Source organism: Ischnura elegans, chromosome 4, assembly GCF_921293095.1.
Source record: "Ischnura elegans chromosome 4, ioIscEleg1.1, whole genome shotgun sequence".
NCBI lineage: Eukaryota > Metazoa > Arthropoda > Insecta > Odonata > Coenagrionidae > Ischnura > Ischnura elegans.
In genome coordinates, this window is record NC_060249.1 from 38,249,349 (window position 1) to 38,270,863 (window position 21,515).

The 21,515-nt window shown below is 37.6% G+C and overlaps 1 protein-coding gene and 1 non-coding gene across 3 annotated transcripts in view; one reads left to right on the forward strand and one right to left on the reverse strand.

The window, feature by feature from the left end:
* Window positions 1–3,492: 3,492 nt before the first annotated feature.
* The window catches only part of LOC124157289, a 63,363-nt gene continuing 45,340 nt past the window's right edge, over window positions 3,493–21,515 (forward strand). Inside the window, exon 1 of one of the 2 annotated variants that reach the window (XM_046531887.1) lies at window positions 3,493–3,761. In XM_046531887.1, the coding sequence (XP_046387843.1) occupies window positions 3,746–3,761 (16 nt within the window). In that variant the 5' untranslated portion in view covers window positions 3,493–3,745. Of the gene's footprint in view, window positions 3,762–10,098; window positions 10,257–21,515 lie in introns of those variants that run through there. The other variant, XM_046531885.1, reaches the window with a different exon arrangement.
* On the reverse strand, window positions 14,371–14,452 carry Trnal-aag. The gene has a single exon. It is a non-coding gene; the product is annotated as a tRNA-Leu (tRNA).

Below are 21,515 nucleotides of genomic sequence, written 5' to 3' on the forward strand. Positions count from 1 at the left end.
ATGGGGATTTGTTAAAGGGCATAATCATGGTAGGAACATATTAGCGAGTAAATTTATTTAAAATGTGAGAAATATTGAAATCAAATTTAGAATAGATCTCTCCGTCCTTTTCCCTTCATTACAAATGACGATCAAAAGGTCAACCAGCATAAGAAGTTAAATGTGGTTAACGAAGGTATGCTATTATTGTTAATAGTCATAAATCGACAATCATGTTTTCACATTTCATCCTAGTTTTTCTGGCTTTAACTAGTTTTGCTGGGGTTTTCTTCATTAGAAAATGCTCATATTTTTAAAGATTACCAATGGGATTATAGTAAATTTAAGTCCTCGCTATGTGATGATCGATATAAGAGATGTGGAGGCTTAATCACCCCGAATGATCTTACGGAGGCTGTGTTCAGGTGCTGTCCTATCGTACAACTGAGAACACTCTCGTGTTAAGCAATGCTAAGTGAATTGGAACTTCGTTATGAAAACAATTCTTACGCCTTCAAATGGCCATAAAGTTATGTAAAAGAAACATGAACCGTGTAAAAAAAAGTTATGTGCACTTTGAATGCATTTAACTCCATATAACCATTAAAATTCCTGAAGCACGACGCAACCTAAAGACTTCATGGTAGAGACCCAAAGGATGCAAATGACGGGGTAATACTAGTGGCGTGCACTTCTTGGTAGATTAATTTTCTTCCTCCTGGAAATAATTTCCTGGAATGCATTATCTGTAACAACCAAGACGAACTTGTTTTTGAAAATGAATCCCTCTTTGGAAATTGCAAGCGAAAATTACGATTAGATTCAACAAATCGCGTCCATTATTCTTGAAGCAGAGGCGTTTCTTGGAAATGTTCAAGTTGTTATCAAAGAGGCAAAAAAAATACGAGAAAATCATAGACAAGCCTGTATTAAATACATAACTCCACTGACATGTAACAAAAGTATGACTAACTTCAAAAAAATTAACAGTAATATTTTATGAAATCATATGGAAATAAAATTTTGACTATTATAAGAAAGTAACACAAAAAGAAAACTTCCATGCATCTCAATTGAACGCTACACATAATTTGATATATATAACTATGGCTAAGTTCTAACAAGACTTATATCAAAAATAGCAATTTTTTAGGAGAGCAAAAAACACGATTAATTTTTTTACTTGTACAGTGAAATTAAAAGCCAAAATTTCATAAAACTGAAAAAGAAGCATTCATGTGCAAACAAAGAGTTGTTTTTTGCTTGTATTTTATTTTTTTAATGTCATTACACTTTAAGGTACCTGTGTCCAACCGGGCAAATTTTGAGATTAGTGTTGTTAGAACTTAGCCATCGATAAATTAAACTCATTTCAAAACATTCATGTATTATTTAGTAGTTATGATTCGAAGAATTGCAAAATCCAAATGAGCCTGCACGGCCAAATATGGATAATGAATCATTCAAAAAATAAATAATAAACATGATTTAAAAAAAACTACGGTTTAACCAATCACCGTCGAAACAAGATCATATAGATCCCAATCCAGACTAATGATGAGGAAATTAGAGAGAATAGTTCCCCGTAGGACATCAGTGAAGAGCAATGGGAAAATTAGGTACCATGGGAACCACATCAATGCCGTTCATGGGAAAATTGACAGCTCAATAAAAGCTGTTTCAAATTCATTCAATTGTGTAGGAAAAATGAATATATCAACCATATCAATGGATAAGTAGCAGAGTGGCGTTTGCTTGAGACAACATAACATCTGGTAAACGAATTATATAACGACTCAAGAAACGATTGAACAGTGAGACCTTCATTGAATTTCCTGCCATGATAGTAATGTTCCTCGTAAAGATCAAGAAATCAAAGTGAAACAAACCAAAATACTCACTTAAGTTAAGTTATTAAGGGTACGAGGTTCTAAGATCTCGAAACAATAAAAACAATATTTGGTCAAATCCAATGCTAAAGAAGATCAAGGTCGGATCGATACCAACTGAGAAAATATTACGTCATGGATATGCAGCTTACAATAAAATTCAGAAACAATAATAATAATAATAGAAATACCATGGATTTATTGGGATAAAAATACCACACCTACACCGCACAAGGTTTATAGACATTGAAAAATTATAATAGGTATAAACCATAGGAACATTTATGGTGCTTAAAACAGAATTCAATTGTGATTAAACTGTGCATAGGACTTGAAACAATGGCTTAACAGGAGGAAAACGATGTATATGTGAAAAGATTTCCAGCCTCGGTAAAATCTTACGATTAATTTATTCGCATGATTCTGGATAAAATGAAAGTAAATAAACCTAATAAGATAGGTAGGCAAAACTCACGTAAAACCAATGAGTAGCACAGTTACAAACGATAAAGTAAGAGAAGTCTCATTTTTGTAAGCAATAAGGGTCCCAGACGAGAGGTAAAAGTATTGAACTTGGATGGCGACGATATCTGAGGTCCGAAATTTAATTCGATTCGGGAAATGAGAGTTAAAATCCCGGTCAAGGGAAATATTTTACTCTGCGGAATTTCTGCATTTTAAGTGCAACTGAGGATGACTATGTATGCGTTAACCATTGCATCTTCGAGTTCATTACTTGAATATTGGGCTTTTAGGATTTAAGTTTACGTTTTGTACTGCATTGATTGAATTTCGAAGGCTAATTTTGCATCCCGCAGTGTGTGGGTCCCACGGCAACCTCTGCAAACACGCTAATGTGTATGTAGACATGGGCGTACCCAGCGGCGAGGGCAGGAGGGAGCAGCCCCCCCACAAGCAAAAAGTAATTTCAGTTCAAAACGAAAGTTTTGATCAAATTTTCTTTAAATCTAACAAAAGTAATGTTTAAAACACGTAATTAAAATAGAAAAAAATTTACCTAGCGAATAATTGTAAAAACTAATAAAGTGCAGCAGAAAAGTTTCTCGGGTTTTCCACCGGTTGATGTCGTCCATGTCTCCCGACGTTTCGAGCAGCAACTTGCTGATCATCCTCAGGGGATCTTCCGATTCGGAAAATGGGGGTTAGAATTCCGAATCAGCAAGTCGCTGCTCGAAAAGTCGGGAGACATGGACGACGTCAACCGGTGGAAACCCCGAGAAACTTTTCTGCAACTGATACGCCGGGAAAACCTAGGAACATACGTAATAAAGTGCTGTTATAATTATCTTGAAATTTTGGTTTCCATAACCTTTTTTGTCTCGCAATTCGAAAGACCACGGCTTGCCCCCCTCTAGTTGTGATCCTGGATACCCCTTGCATGTAGACACCTGCCTTCGATCTAACACCTCAAAATTTAAAAATTCGCGCGACGAACGAACTACGTCAGGCCTAGAGCAAGTACTTGCACATCTCGCCGAGAGACGGCAACGCCGTCGGAACTAAAGCAGTGATGATTATCAAAACTTCTGAACAGAGGGCTCAGCAGTGCCGGGAGATATAAACGTCTCAGTAGTTCGCCCCCTCCCAAATCTCACACTATCAGCCCTACGAGAGCTGCATGGGAGAATAGATGACAAGAAGAAGCCTTTCCGTCGCTCGGAATACAGTTGGCTCCACTCAATCGGGCGTGATAGACGTTTTGATCAGTTTCAACACCCCAATAAAGTGCGGAAGACGTTGAATTAAAGTGAGACAGGAGATTCTAGGATTAGGATGACGGCCAAGGAACCAATCCCACGAGCTTACACGCGCCGAGGATAGAAAAGGACAGGCCTAGGGCCGAACATAAAGACAGCATGCCCGAATCAACAGGTAAGAGAAAGTTTACAATAAAATGTGTCACCCAACAACCACATATTCGTTTCTATACATGAGACTGTGATTTCGATTATGTTTTGATATATTACGAGACAAGGGATGAATAAATACATGTACATTTTTGAGTTGGAGGTTTGATTGGTTGGGATAGAAAAGTTTCCTCGCCATAAAAATTCAAACGAACTAATTAACAGCCTTTTTAGTCTAAAGTGTCAATGGAACCATTTTCAACATTAACATTTAAGAGGAGTAGAATCTCTACTGTTACCTATACTTTAATCACATGGGAATATGCAAAGCTCTGTTGAAAAAAACACAAAAAGGAGTAACATGCCTTATTAAGAACCAGATCAATGAATGACAGATTCCTTCAATCACAGCACAAGCCGTGTATCAATCGTGAAATCAGTTGTAGAGGATTCACGATAAGTTTTGCGTACCTTGATTGACAATACTATCTTCCTTGCTAGTTTGAAATTATTTAAATAATAATAATTTCAAGAAAACTTTGAGCTTTTCTTAACTAATAAGTGTCCTAAAATGAGTTACACCATTTTAAAATTGGGGATCCAACCAGCTTTCTTCCAAAGTTTTCAACTCCATTGATACGCAAAGCTATGTCAAGTTAAGTTATTGTAAACAACGCTTCAAGAATTGATTAATGTTAAATTTGGCAACAAAGCAGGAGAAAATACGGCATTTTTAAGACAAAATGTGGATGAAACCAAAATATTTATTGCAGTATTCACAATAATGTATAATCGATTATTTAATAAACTCGGACCTAAGTCCTTCATAATATTTTCTTACAAGACAATTATTACTTTTGCCACTGTGGTCGCCAAACTTTGTTTTTTTAACCCTAAAACTAAATTTGCGATTATAAAAAAATAAAAGAGGTTTAAGGTACAAAATCGGGAAAATCTCCGACGACATCGAATGCAAATTTTTTTAGGAGAGAAAATACTACGTAGTCCAAGATTTGACCAAAGTTATCCCTAAATCTTCCCCAACACTAGCATAAATCACGTAGTGTTCTATTTTGTCTACACATAGTACTATTTTCCTAATTCCAGAGCCATTTGTATTTCTAAAATTATGTAAAGGAGAGAGGGATTAATGTTGCAGCATTTGAACTACGTGTATTCATATTATAAACCAATGTCATAAACAGGGGCGGATCCAGAATTTCTTTCTGGGGGGACACAAGTAAGGCCGTATCCAGGATTTTGTTCTGGGGGCACAAGGATACCTCGCAATACAAAACGAACGCAATGATAATGGGACCGTATTAAAAATCTTGCATATTTTTTAAGGATCTGGGGGGGCACTTGTCCCACTTGCCCCCCCCCCCCCCCTTTGATCCGCCTACGTTCATAAATTATCACTACAGGCCGTTAAATTTTTCCTTTAATTCATTCATCTTCAAAAAAATTCATATTTATGAAAAATCTCCTAATGTTTTTGGTCTCATTGTTGACTCTATGGGCTTGATACTTTGAAAGGCGAATAAAGTAATACGAATACTCATTTCCAAGAACCTAATATAATAATCGTGGACGAAGGCTTTTCACCTGTTTTGAACCATTTTCAAACTTTTATACAAGCATAGTTTTGCATAAAGTCCTCCCTTTTATACACGATTTCGTGCCAAAAGTAAGCATCCCAAACGGTGATGCCTCCAAAAGGCGATATGTGTGCTACTTATCATGCAATTTTTATACACTCTCGTCTAATTTTAAATATATATATCATCTCGTTGTAGTTGAAGGACTATCGATTTTTTTAAATGGTCTTCCCATTAATAATGTATCGGAAACTGAGTTGAAATATCAGCTCTGTAATACAGGCTCGAACAATGGCACTTGCATTTGCATGGAAAAATTGTGCTCTGTTAAACGTGAGTTATTACCCGTAAAGTCCACGTAAGTGAGTTTTGGACTAATTACTTTTTATTGGTATCGAATTAAATACTCTTTTTTTACACGAAAACCAAATTTTTCACGGTATTGACAAATTTTTTGAGGTAAAAAAGAAAGAAAGTGACAGACACCTTTTCGCTAATAATTGTGCAGATAATCTTAGATTAATGTTGAAAAATTACACATCTCCCCTAGGAGAGTCGTAAAATCCATAAATCGATATTAGTTTAAAAATCTTAGAATATAGCTGTAGAAGGAAATACAATTCCTTATTTTCCATGCCACGATAAAAAATATTCGGCTGAAAAGACATACCTCTCCATTGACTTAATAATGACTTTAAAAAGGTCGCAACTCAGTGCTTCTATTGTATTAATGAGGAATAAAGCTACAAAAGTGTGATTTTACAATACGGTCAACGTCCTAACACGATAGTTCGCATATTGGCGATTTTGAGCGAGAGTGTACTCGTATAAATGAGCTGAGGAGCCTAAAGTATTCTGGCACCACATCAAAACTGCAACTCTAAATTGGCCACAAATTCCCATGGAACATCAATTTGACGTGTTGTACAATTTTTTAGGCCTTCAAAGATGGTCTTCAAATTAAATAATCAGTTTCTGCAAATTCTGTCTTTATTTCACTTTTAAATTTGTGCGCATATCTGTTCGACATAAGTAATAGCCCCGGAATATTTGTGACTACGTACCAAGTATCTGAAATGACACTAACATAATCAACCACTAATACGTTAGTAGATACATCTAATTTAAGTAAGTTAAGAGGGAAGGCCAAAAAAAATGCCACAAGATGAAATATGAAGATGATAGAGGAATGGTAGGAGGGGCAGAGTATAATGGAATGAGATAGTAAGATAACGCAAGTAAGCTGGCGTTCGGCTCAAATTCAGGCAACTCTTGGAACGAATGTATGTGGAATTCCTACTGAAAAGAGCTGACTACCGTTTCCAAGAACCATGAAAAAATATATACCACGGTAATATATAGAAGGAATATAACACAGTACGGTCTTTTTATTGTCAATATTCATTTCTTAGTACATGTTAACCCAAAATTAAGAGATTAAACAGGTATGCACAAAATATTTGGCCCTTAGATAGTCCTCCACACTCAGCCATATGCATAACTAATATATAATAATATTACTCGTACCAAAGAAACTTTCTTTTGCCCAGTTTCAACTCAAAAACACATTCTATGGCGTCTCCTTTGAAATTAGGTTGGATACTTTTAAGCTAAAAAAATCTGTAGCCTGTGGACGATTTCCATTACAAAGCATCAAGGAATGAACGTGACAAGAAAAAAATTAATCACCTGATACCTAAGAGTACCATTTCTTCCGTTTTCTGTAAAGTAATAAGTTAAAACAATTATTTAGAGGCATTGATTACAACGTGAAATATTTTAAGAATAGGTAAATTGAAATTATATCGACAGAATTACAGCAGTTGATTAAATAATGCGTTTTCACTCAACCGTGCTTGTTTAGTGAAATTCCAAGTCAGTCGAAATATTATTAGGGTTTGTCTCCCTAAATCACCATGAAAACATCGCAAATCGAACAAAACATTAAAAAATATTTGCGTACGTGACCAAGAATGAGCCGTCAAATGTGATAACGAGATACGTTGGATAAGAATTTTACTTAAGTTTCCTCACGTACAGCATTCGCTATATATGAAATAAAAACTAAATTCCGAGAAAAAATGTCTTTATTTATCCACGAATTCGTCAATTTATGAGAATTTTTATTTTCATCCGAACCAAAGAGGAATGCGATTTAACATTCATATGATTAAAACCAGAAAAACATGGTGGTATGTGACATGTCAAATATTTAGAGGATAACAATGAGCAGTGTCTATCAACAAATAATTGTTTCTCTTAGTCTTCAGCAATCGCTTTTTTTTATAAAATAATGGTTCATAAAACACACTTTATTATGGAAATGAAAAAATGAAATGATATGATGAATAATTCTTACCCTCATAAAAATATACTAACCATCGTCCCATAGGTCATTAATATTGGTTCGAAACTTGTCTATCAATTATTATACCTTGTCATCAAAAAAAGTATCACAGAATCTTTATTCACTACAATTTTGTCATCACAATCTGTGTAAACAAGTTGAGCCTGAACCAAATACTCACTGTAATTCTTTATCCACAGTTGTAAGCGAATAAAAACTTATAATCAGATTAAAAATGAAATTGTTCCAAGGTTTCTGATATTTGTCCCATGATAATAATTCCTTGCAATAATACCTGAGTGCTCATATTTTAATCAAAAATTGGGTGAGAACTTCGCGCGCAATGAGCATTTTCTGGCCATAATTTCAACACGTGTAGATGTACACACGTGGACTCAATTGCCGGCACTCGTTGAAGTTTGTAAACTCTTATCTATGAGACAATTGTGAATGAACAGGTGGAGGTGAGATGGGTGGGCTAATGACAAAATCCTAGACTTACGAAACGATCTGCAAATGTGAAGGCAACGGGCTATGGTAAGAGGAAAGCCTATACACGTGCGAATCCTAGGGTAAAGGAGCGAGATAGGAGGGCGTACTATTAAATTCGAAAACAGGAGTAAGTAAATGCAAATAATTGCGAAACTGGACGCGCATTGACCATTTTGAAGGATTTCTAACATTAATCTTCGAGTTTAAGGTAAAGGACCCTTAATAGAGGATCAATCTTTCCCTAGCTAGCCATGAGGTATCAAAAATTCCGTCTCCAGTTTAATAGCATTTAGAACAATTAAGTAGAGCCAATATTGACTATATGTGTAGTGATATAAAAATATCGGTGGAAATCGAGTTTTCGAACAATTGATTTTTAATAGAAATGAAATGCTCGACTTTCCCACAAAAATCGAAATATGAACCTAAATATCGATCAATGGAAAAAATAGACGGTTTTTTTAAAAACTTTTTGTGCAAAAATATTTTTACTATTAATTCGATAAACACACTTCTAAGTAGCAGAAAAAAATCTACTTAGAATACCGGTATGAATTGTTAGCAGTAAAAATTTATAAATTTCCGCACATTTAAGTTCTGGGATCACCGCTTTGAAGCATTCGGGTTCACTAAAATATTTAACAAAGATCAACTGATTTCGATGCTTTCTTTATGATCGAGGGCGTGCCTTTCCAATTTTACCGGCCTAAGATAAAATTCTTTTACTCGGGACGGATGACGTTATCATAGGCCGCTAGTGACGCTGCTGAGATCAAAGAAAATGGTCAAGATCGAAGTTGAAAAATCGAGATTGGGTCGGAACTCGAAGATCAAGGCTCGATCTCGATTTCCCTTGATCTTTGGCGTTTAAACTGTATTCTCAATTTTATTCGAAACCGATTTTTTCCATCACTATATACGTGAGAGATTACAGAGCAGGTACGTGTCATGAAACACATCGATTTCAGACAAATAAGACAGAGCAACCAGGGATATTCATACATACTTCGTCAAATTCTACTTAAGTATTGTGATTTCCTATTAAACAAGAGAAGATATGAATCACTGTAGCACCCTTCAATATGATGTTACAAAGAGCATATGAATAACATTCAATAAATTATTAGTCGAGGGTCGCTACATCTCCTTCAATTCCACATATTAATTTAGGCCAAATGCATCCTTCCTACATAAATACTTATTGTAATTGAGACATAAATTTCATGCGCTAATAACATTATCAAGGCGTCATTCCATGAAACGTCTGACTGTTGCCGACTCTTGACATATTTCGATGCCACTTCAATTAAAAATACCATTTATAGCGCCTAGAAAAAACAGATGAATAGCGGATATTTTCAAAATGGCAGCATTCTATTCAAATTTCACGGGAATTAGTCACACAAATAAATATTTAATACCTTATTCTACGCTAAACTCTTCGGTACGCAAATATGGTTTCAATGGTAAACATTATATAAATAGATATATCATAATCGCAACGATACACGTGCGCCATTTATTTAATTGCATTTGTCAATTGGCTGTTTGGGGTGAGTTTTTGACTCACCAGTACAGCGCAATATTTGATTCGATACAGTGATTATGCGAGACCGCCTTCAAATTCAATCAACGGATAGAGGTCTAATAAAATCATTCCAAACACAAGGAAAATGCGACCATCAGACTTCCGGCAGACGCTGTAATGAGACGGAGTAACAGTCAAGGGGGGTGTTCATGATAGCGATTATTTCGCGCCCACAAAATCACGAGCCATTCATCACTAGCGCCATCGAAGGGACACGTGGAGACACCCCTTCGCACCCCTCCGGCCCCCTCCTATTCCGCCCTCCCCCTTCAGGCGCTCTTCGGCCCATTCAAAAACCTCCCCCTTCTCACCTTCCCGCCCTTATCACTGCATTGTCATCGGCCCGAGGCAGTGAGCGGCAATCGGGCTACGGACTCGCCACACAGATCTTGCGGTCGCTAGGGAACCCGGCTCCTTCTCCAGCCACGAGAGAGGCGAAGGATCCTTAAGACGGCGGCGCGATGGATCGAACGACGTTCTTGACTGTTCCCAGGGGTGAGTTGGTACACGAGTTATTTTGGCGAGTGGCCCAGTCCATTTTGCTCGTCTTCCTTTTTGAAGCGATTTTGCCGTCTCCACTTTTCGCTCACGCGAAACGGCGCGGAAATTTTTCTGACGCTATCACACTCCGTCAGAACCGAGAGACGTGGAAATAAAGTTTGCGGATACTACCCTGAAATTTGTCAAGAAAATTGTCGAAAAATAGAAATGCGAGATTTACATAGAACGAAAATCATTTTCTTTTGACTTGATTCGAATCCCAAACGGCGCGGAACATTTTCTGTCGCTTTCACACCCCATCACTACCGAGAGTAGTGGTAATTAAGCTTGTGAAAACTACGCCGAAATTTGTCGAGAAAAGTTTTGAAAAATAGAATTGCAAAAATTCTATAGAACGAAAATTAGTTTCCTCTGACTTTCTTCGAATTCAGATCTGCCGAATTCACGCCAGGTAATCTACTGCTTGAGCTATCGAGACATCTTCCTCGTATGCGTATTTGAAGTGGCAACACATCAGGCACGAAACAGGGGGTGCGGGTTCGAATCCTGGTCAAGGCAAATGATTTTTCTCTTAGTGACATTTTCACATTTAGCGCGCAATTGCAGTGAATCCGTAAAGGTAGACTGGTGACTGGTTCGTGGTTATATCGTTGAATAATGGAATCAGTTTCGCAGATATAGGTATAGAAACTAGGGACGACGCTTCCCGTTGTTTTTCATACGAAGCACTGCATCATCAAGACCATTGCCGAGTCCCAGTTCCATTTAATAAAAGTTTAACTTAGAAATAGAGTGTATGCCAGAATCAAAAACCAATATAATCTTTCTAAGCAAATGTGATTACTTCACCTGCCAAGGCTTCGGCGCGTAGAGCCATTGGTGGAAAGTCACAATTCGATTTTAATTCTGACAAAGTTGGAACCAAATTCGAAGTCAGGGCTGAGTGGGATAGTGATTTATATGTTGCATTAGAGGTTTTTTGGTTTGGGTGTAGGGTTCGGTTTTGAGGGGTGGAGAAAGTTCACCACATTACGTCATTGGAATAACGTAATACGTCGTAAAATTTACTACCCATGGAAATTTTCAATGCCTCTTTTCAACAAATATTCATCAGGCCTAACACATAAGGGTTGAACAATACCACAAGGCTACGAAACATTGGCCGACGAAAGAACCTTTACCTACAACGAAATCGGCCCTCTGGTACTTCAATACCTCGGATTATCGAATTTATATCCAGCATATCGAATGAACATCGGGGGGTGAACTGGTATCCGGTATCTATCAGCTTTGACTGACTGAAAAATGTCTTAAATCCAGAGTAAACTAAGTCACGATGTAAATGTACCACGTATATTTGACAGCAGAACCCCGGAACGCAGGAAATCTAATTCAATAAGTTTTAAGAGATTAAGCAACTCTGGTTAAATATCTAGAAACGAGAAAATTTATAAAACTAGTCGCTGGCTTATCAAATAGTAAAGAACTTGAGCATAAGAACACGTGGGAAACACTCGGATTCTCTGACTTCCCAACGCGATTACCGTCAAACACTCAGGGTGTTATTGACGGAGCACCTTTAAGTTAAAAATTAGGTTTTTACTACAAAGGAGTCGGAGAATGTTTGATAATAATGGTGAAATATCATTTCCACCATCAGATATTATCTTATCACAGATAACCGGCAAGCTCCATGAAATTTCGAACAAAGAACTTAATATTTCACGTCTAATTTATAATTTTTGTCACAGAAATCACAGTGCGAAAAATCAAGGAAGCATAAGCTTGAATGCAATACTATGTTTTACCATTTTTCTTTTTAAAAAAACTCTGTAATGTACGACGCGGCGTGCTGAAAGTTGTCAAAAATCTTACTTCGATATGAGGATGTTGCAGGTTAAGATCCGTGATTGGATATTTTCAAATAAATATGCAAAGAAGTTCACTTTATCAGGGCATAAAAAATTAAATTGATGGTGTATGGAATTGTATGCTTGTATTCAAAAGTATTTCGAAAGGTGCGAAAATGCAAATCTTTCACACGTACACCACCGTGCACAAAATGATAATCGACTTCGTGATAAGACCGGAGGAGTCTCTATCTTCATCCCCTCCAGAGTGAAACTCGGCTCTGAGGAAAATATGAGCGACTGTCAAAGCGAACAATGCGATTACTCCCGGCCACATGTCCTTGTAATGGCCTGCATCAGCATCAGGTGACATGGGAATAATGCTAAGCTTGTACTATGATGGATGAATTATACGCAGCCGAATTTGAATAAGGTTAAATAAATACCGAAACAGAAGTACTTACTAAAAAAACCACAAGTATTACATGCAATTCCGTATTAAGAATGAATTTCACGTTACAAAATATTTAAACGTTTCATCGTGGTTATAACGTGTAAAGTAAAGTTTATCCACGAAATATACTATACTAGGAAGGAAATTCACCAGCCCCTTCGTAAGGGTTAACGTTTTCAGATGCTGAAATCGAATTGCGCTTTATAAGATCGATTACTTTTTAAAAAGATACCTTCAACATTTCAGATTTATTTAAACGCAAGTATAACATAATTCAATGGAAAGTCTTCCTTGGTAGCGTTGTTATTTCCTTCCAGTCCGTTTGTAATAAGAGATCGCACATACCCTTAGTAAGAGTATTTATTTTACTTTCAATGACTGGCATTTAAACTGATTGATGAGTACTCGACTAGCAGTCAATTTGGCAAATTTGTGTATTATTTGCGTTGGATATCATCACCCACACAGCCTTCAGTGAGAAATACACTATGTGCTACATGCTAAGTAAAAATAATTCGCCAAATAATCATAGAAAAAAATAACCTTTGACCTTAAAATTCACCTACCCTTAATACGTATTGTACATATTCATTGTATGCATATCCATTTGAGCACAAACATCCACTTTTTCCCTAAACAGAGTTTTACGAGTGTAATTCACGCATTGTTATTTTTTACGTTCTTAATCAAATGTTAATAATGATGAGTATGATTTACTGCTGCAATATTTATTTCACATTTCAAAAAATATTACTGAGATATTATTATTCAGAAATAAAAAAATTACATTTTCTGAGTAAAATAAAATACAAACCGACAATAAAGGCAATCAGATCGGTGAAAAACTACACATTGATTTCCGCTATTCTAATGTTGCGGATATCAAAGGGCTAAGCCTTATTAACGTTACTCGTACTCGCTTAATAAAATATTAAGCAGCTAAGTATATGCAAAAATATCTCCATCCGACGTATTGACAGATGTCTTTTAAGAGACCTTCACCTATCAATCAATAAGGTATTGATTTCCTCGGAAAAATCAGAGCCTTATGCCGGGATTTGAACCCAAACCCTCGGGAAATAAATACACCATCAAGCTAATTCAGTTGGAACATACAAATTAATTCCCCTGAATTGAGTCTATCCGATGCCTTAACTGCTAGTTCAGTGGGCTTAGTATTTTCAGCAAAGATTTCAGTATTTTGGCTGGGTGATCAAACATCCAGGAAAAGTTCACAGAGAAACAGGCAAGATAATTTTCTTATTCGCGAAAAACATAAATTAATCAATCCCATATGTAATACGTTTTTCTGGAGTCATAAAAATAACTCGCAGAAAGTTATACGATGTTTAATGAAGGCCCAACGCCACTGTACGTCCTGAATGTGAATACATTGCTATTGAAAACTTAGTCAGAACTTAACGACCCCTTGAGCGTATGTATGGCTATACCTAACCGAATAAGCTTATAAGATTTAGTATGAACTCTTAATCAACTAGTGTAAAGCTTTCTTTAGTGTTCTTTGTTTCGAATCAATAATGAACGCAAACAAACAAAATAAAAATGTAGGATACAAGATCATCATAGGATTTAGCATGCATGATAATCCTTTACTTACGCTTATATATTAATCATCGAGAATGAGAATGCCACGCTTTCAAATTTAGAACAGGGGAAGCTACAAATGCCGTATTCTTAATATTAAAAGTAATAGATTCATATAAAGTTATGAAAATACAATCACATACATTTACATACTACCCCGCACGCTGCCTCAATAAACGTGTGGCGGGGCGGAAAAAATTGGCAGCGGTGGGATTCGAACCCACGCCTCCGAAGAGACTGGTGCCTTAAACCAGCGCCTTAGACCGCTCGGCCACGCTACCGCTGTGTTTAAGACGCTTCGGAGTATCCGACACCTTTGCTCTTGAGAAGGTTAAAAGAATTTTATTGAACATCACGATGTTCATACTGAGGCGCAGTGAAATGACCTCGCGTAGAGTGACAAACCTCCATAACGAAAGCAGTGCACTAAGCGCAAAAATGCATGAAAGGTATCTGGTAAAATAGAACTATAATGTATATCACAATTGTCCACGCAATATAAAATAACGAATGCATTCAAATTCTAATTTATTTTCCTCATATAGCGGTCTTTATAGGTTACTTTTCACATTTTATCACGTTATTTTTTAGTTAGTAATATAGGATATAATTAAAGAAGCATTTAATTTGTAAATAAGCCGAGGACATCCTCCATATCCAATTATTAATCGAAATTCAATGAAACTTAAGAAAATATTGACTAGGTAGATTCGTCCAGTCAAATTTTAAGGCTGTCACGAAAATCAAATAACGAATCTTTCTTTTGCTAAACATCTTTTAGGAATTAATCGAAGGAAAATACATAATATCGGAATTAATTACAAGTAGAGCCCCAATGATCTTGTACTTGGCTTAAATTGATGCCATACGATGCAATCCATATGGTAAACAGCTTACTACATCTAGATATAAAACACTTGAATCAATTTAAGAGGACCCCTACTCATTAATAGAGGTTATAAACTCGATTGAAAGCCCAGAAGAGATTTTTTCCTTCGCCATTGGCCCATTAGAAAGCTGATGCATCCCAAACTTCAAGCTCCCTCAATTGACAAAACAGATTGCTATGACAGAGCTAGATAAACTGCCGCCGACAAATGACCCAACCTATTATTTTACCTTCACTACCAAAACGAGCCACTGTATTATTTTTTTCCATCCACCGCGATACGTCAATTCACACATAACTTTATCCACATCGCATCTGCGTCGAGAGCACCGCTCTAATTTCTTTATATTACTGCAATTACGTCTGAACGCACCCCGTTTCATTTTCCAAGGCATTCCATCACCACCACCACCGACGGAAATTTTTATCCACAACGTATAATTATGAACCAATATCCTTAGAGCCCGAACGCCCCGGCCGCTTAGCAAAATGCCGTTTTCACGAAAGAATGGTCGAGCAACAATCTCCCATCCCACACCGCTCTTCTGAGAAGGCAACCACTGAACTCCCATCAATTAGGCTACCGTAAATCCTCACTCGAGTAATTTCCATCGCCCCATCCGTCTCCTCCCACTCTCCTACCGCCCCCACGCGACTGCTGCACGCCCAAGCGAAATTATTAAACCCTCCCGATCTACCCCCACTCCCCGCCAACTTCACTTACCCCCTCCGAAGTCGATCACGCAAAGTCTCCCTTGCCTTTTGAGTTCTCAGTTCCCAGCTGAAAGCTGTATCCTGAGGGTTGCGTATAGGAAAATGATTTCAGAAACATGAAAATCTCGGTGGTTAAATCAAAGTCGTGGCATTATTGTAAGAGGTATTAAGGGATGGGATTATGGGAGGGGTGCAGAGCACATTTTGGGAGGCGGTGTTTTGGTTTCAAAGGGTAGGTAAGTAGTAGGAAGGTAGTCCCATAAATTTACTAATAGCAAGTTCTCAGTAGCTTTAAAAGATTTGGAGAAATATTCTAGCAATGCTTTGAGTTTAGATTAAATAGGGGTGGTTTTGAGATTCTTTCTGATATTTTGGTTTTTGACGTACCATGGTGCGCCGATGATTTTTCGAATTATTTTGTTCCCTATAGAGAGACAGTATACTGTTTGAATTTTCTTGAGGTGAGAAGCGGCAGCGGAAAGCCAGACAGGCTATATGTAGCTTAAAATAGATTTATTCGTAGCGTTGTACAGCAGAAGTTTTGTTTTTAAAGGAAGCGGTGAGTTTGCTTTCAACAATGGGAAGAGCATGCATCCCGGTGGATTTTTGCACAGTTTGATGAATATGTTTCGACCATGTCAGTTTGCGATCCATTTCTACACCTAAATATCGCGTGGAGTCTTCTCTCGGTATTCTTCTGTTTTCATAAAAAATACGAGGTCCCATTCCGGCCTAGGTTCGTCTGGAAAATACAATGTGAGAGCATTTCTCAGCATTAATAGATCCGAAGTCTATCAATGGAAGGTTCTTAAATACTATTAAAGTGCTAGCAGGCTAACCGGCGTTACTCGGGAAGGATAGCACAAAGAGTCATGGGAAACTTTGAGCGTGGAATCCATGGTCGCATTGCAGAATTTTCGTATTTTCACTTTGAGCGTATCAAGAGGTGAGCCTACTCGGTAGGATGCCCAACCGTAGAAGTTGTATGACGTGACGTAGCAAACAGTAATTAGAAAATGACGCTAAGTACCCTTCGGACGAGACCGAAAGTGGCACTACGGGGTTTGGAAGCATTAAATTCATCTATGTACTGACTTAGGTTGCGATCCGTCCTGCCATATGGAAACGCATAGCGGAAAGACAAACAGACATCCTCTTTTGCATATATAGAAGATTCTACCACTCAAGGTAGGCTTCCAAGGATTACTTAAGAAGTATTCTGACAGCATCCCCTCCCTTCATGTACTTCTCTCTTCAATTCAAAATAAGGCCTACTCCCTTTCATTCTATCTAAAAAAAATCCTATTCTCTTCCTTCCTCTCCCTCGTTTACCCAACATTCTACCCTATTACACTGTCTTCAACATGCCCTCCCCACTAAGTACCCCCTCCATCCATATCCAACCACGGTGCTATCGAAGTAAATGGCGATAATTCTTCTTGAGGTTTTCGAAGTTTATAGTTGAAACGTTTTCCGGTCTAACCATTAGTACAGGTTATCTCCCGACGTTTGGCGACCCTTGCTGGTAGCTTCTTCAAAAGTTATTGCACTCTTTCCGGTGTGGGTTGAAATATGTACCATTCAAGTCGATGGGTTGGGTGTTCAGGAATGCAGGAATGATGTGATTCTCCCGGCAGCGTGTATAATAAAAGCTAAATTGCTTTGGACTTTTGAGTTCTTGCAGTGAAGTTGGTCGAAGTTCTCCGATGGTGATCCTCACCTTTAGGGCTTCTTAATTCTTCATTGAGGGTTTCGCTAGTCATGGTTTGATAATCGCGAAACGCCGGGAGATAACCTGTACTACGCTGTCAGACCCGAAAAAATTTATTTTATCATAAATTACGATGGCTTTTTTAAGGTAAATTCACCGAGAAACTCAGTAAATAAAATGTCATAAGACCAAAATAGGATTCAGTATTCATAATCATCAACTTTGCCGTAATAAAACGAAAAATTACTTTATTACAAAAACAATCATCTCAACGATGTATAGAAGTCTAAATTAAAGAGGAGGATAGATCCCCTGGATTTTCAATATTGAAAAAATCTCGATCCATAAGAAGTCTAGAAATTAAATCATATATGCAGTAGTCCCACCTCGTTTGATAGTCCCTTCGGTATGACTATAGTAGCTACTCCGCTTCGGTCTTCATGATTTTTTTACGCATTTTTGAAAATATGTTTTTCAGTAATTGCTATGAAAATTTCAAAATATCACAATTCTCTTGAATGGCTTTCTATCAAACAATGAATAGGGCCCTCCATGATGTATTTTTTGTTTTTTTTTCCCGGCGAACAAATGAAGTAGGTAAAGATTTCTCGGGTTTCACACCGGGTCAGGTCCTCCATGTCTCCTTACAATGTTTCGTTGAACAACTCATCCGGCGTGAAACCCGAGTAATCTTTACTTCAAGGGCCCTGCATGATATATTTCCTAGAAATTTTATTTGACTCCTGGCAAATTTTTATTGAAACGCTGGATTCTTATCGTAAAAAAAGCTTTAAAAAACGAGCAATACGAGAGATTAAATCACAGGTTACGGTAGCCTACAATATTCCTCCATCACGATCCGAGGGGTGTTTTAGGATAGTTGATGGCGATGTAACTAAGTTTTGAAGACGTGATCGTGATTGGTAATAGTCGTAAAGAGAACCGTACAAACTGTTATTTTTAATATCCATACTGGAAATATTTCACTTGGTTTTACATGAAGTTTTTGGTTATAGTTGAGCAAAGTTCAAAGTTTCGGCTAGTAACACCATGCTCAGCTGCAGTGAATGAGGCCGAAAAGGAAGGAAAAGGTAACTGCGCCACAGTTCTCGGAACCATTTGCGACAATGGACTCATCGAGGCCCACCTCAAATTGCAGGCGCGTGAACGGGAACTGCTGTTAGTCCATCTCGACGCCCGGGCAAAAATGACCTCTGGGATGAAAGACGCACGCCCGGGGAAATCGGTGCTCAGCGTCTTGTAGGAGACAGCGACCCTAAAGAGAGAGAGCAGGGTGGGCCGCCACAGCACGTCACGTTTCATTCCCGACGCACATCGAGGAAAGCTCGGGACGACAATTTTCCAATTGGCGAAGCGGCCATTTGTCAAGTAGCCACGGGACACCCTTCTTCCCACGTCCAGCCCGCGTAGAACCTTCTGGAAGCAAAGTCCTTCGAGAAGGGATCCCACCCAACCCCTCGATCCGCAAATGTCTCACTACCATGGCCTCCCCATAACCAATTCATCTGTCACTGACCCAATGCACATCCTGACAGCTCTCCAGACCAGTCTTTTCTTCGCTAGACTTGATTACTTGTGTCGGTCGAACAGTTCTCCACGCCATTCTCCAATTTATATGGTAAAAGATTAAGAAAATAATATGTATCAGGCATTTTAATTGCATTCCAAAACACCTCAGAGATCTTAAAGGAATGGCAGAACTAAAGAAAGAGGGATATGCATTGTTACTGGAGGAAATCAAAACTTTTCAACAGTTATGTTCAATATATTTTGTATGAATGCTTGCGTCTCCAAAAGGTGGAATGCCTAAAAGTATTCATTATATTTAATGCTCACTAATTTTATTAATATAATTTGTTGTTGAGTATTTTGTACATCATTCTGCAATTTGTAGCATAGTATGTATATGTATGGAACCCTCTGACAAGCCATGTGGCTTAGAGGGACCGTGTACGCTAAACACAAAAAATGGATATATAAATATAGTATTTTCGGCCAAATCAGGTAATACTCCTACGCTCATGAATAGTAACGGTGATTGTAGGAGGGAATGTTGATAAGGACAGATTGTACCTAAACTTTTGGAAGAGCAGTTGCAGTCGAACCTTCGAAATGACTTCCCGTGGTTTTACCCCACCCTATTTCGAACTTAAACAACCGCAGCAACTCACTGATAATTATCAGAAGAATTTATTTAAGGCCGGAATGCCGTAGACTAATACTTAATAACTAATAAGTAGAGCAATATTTATTTGATATACACATTTTCAGGCGCCGCTCAGTAGAAGGATAGCATTAAGAGCTAATAATGTTTTCATTTCATTTCTTTCACATATGATTTTGTAATACACATGTAACACATATCTGCCGTGATCGGCAAAACTACTTGCACTCTGCAATGATAAAATACTTTGAGAAAATATCATTTAGAGGCCTGTCAGAAATTTAGCTATAAAAATTGGAGCAAAAACAAAAAATGACGAAAACTCAAAGAATAACAAGTTATAAAAATTTTGGAACTAGAAATGGACATTACGCCCATTGTCCATTCTAAAAATGGATATCAGTTTTATAATGAATAGTTTTGGTTGAATTTTCCGTCGGACGAACTCTTGAGTTGGGAACTTGAGATAAACATAATAACGAGAAGAGAGCCAAAATGTGTGATTGCGGGTGCAACATGAAACTATTGTAACTTTAATTAAAATAAGCAGCACAACTCAGTACACCTAAGCGAATACATTGATTAAAACACGAAGAAATTAAAAAATGAAACTCAAAGCGGAACATGGCATGCATACAGCTACAGAAAGAGATAAATCTCATGGTCTCATGTATCGAGAAGAAGAAGTTAAGAGTAGTTACTAAGGACAGTAGCCTTTAATGACGCATTGAAGAGCTTTATATTCCGAGAGAAACTGATGCTAACTTTAATAATTCATATAAAGTATTTTCCTTCCTTAAGTCAAGTACGCAAGAGAAAAAGTAAAAATTAAACCTTCGTGCATGAGGGATTCGTGCAACGAGTATAGTTCAAATATTATTTCCACCTTTCTCACACATTCAACATATTAAATTAAATGAATGGTCATTCGATTTTACCGACAAATGAAGCACTGAATACCTAAAATTCATATATAGAGGTGGTTCACATCACTCGGTATTCCAAATTTGTTATTTAATATAATTTCAGCTTAAAAGTCGGTGGTTGCATCTATGCTTAACTGACACCCATTTGGAAATAAACCCGAATCACAAATGATTTCCACCATATCCACCGAATCAGTCACATAGTCCTCGGCGTCAAATTATCTCTGCTGAAAAAAGGCACCGGTAATCGGAAACTGAGAGCCATATTCGGGACTGAGTGCCCTAAAGAAAAAACTCCTGTCGGTGCGAGTGTGAACACGAGGTTCCTCAGCTACTTATCCTTCCGCTGGGTTTCTTGTTCCGCTGTTTTACTACAGGTATCTGATCCCCGTCGCCAATCTTCGACATTGGCTCACGGTGACCACTCTTCCTGTGAGAGGACCACAAGTCTTTCGCATAATGTGCCAACCCTTCAGAGTTTTTTCCCAGAAATTTGCTCAATCCATTAAATCGGCGAGTAAAGCATAGATGTACACAGACTTTTGAAAGATATAGTACAATTTAGGGGCAATAAATGATATAGGAATCCTATGTAAAGTAACGCCAAACGATATCATGCGCTCTGGATATACGGTTAAAAGAACCTGCGTCTTATGCCGACACTGACATAACGGAAAACTAGGCGCGCGTTTGCAAGTCGAGACGCCCAGGACGGATCCAGGATATTTTTCTAGGGGGGGGGGGGGGGCACAAGAGTAAGACTTGCAAACGGTCTTTCCATATTTGGACTTAAGAACAACATGCAACAATTACTGTATGAAATATAAACTTATTTTAATATAAAAGTTATCAATATGAAAATATTAATAAGTTACATACATAATAATGACCGTTCTCTTTTTTTTCCTTTAGATGGCTT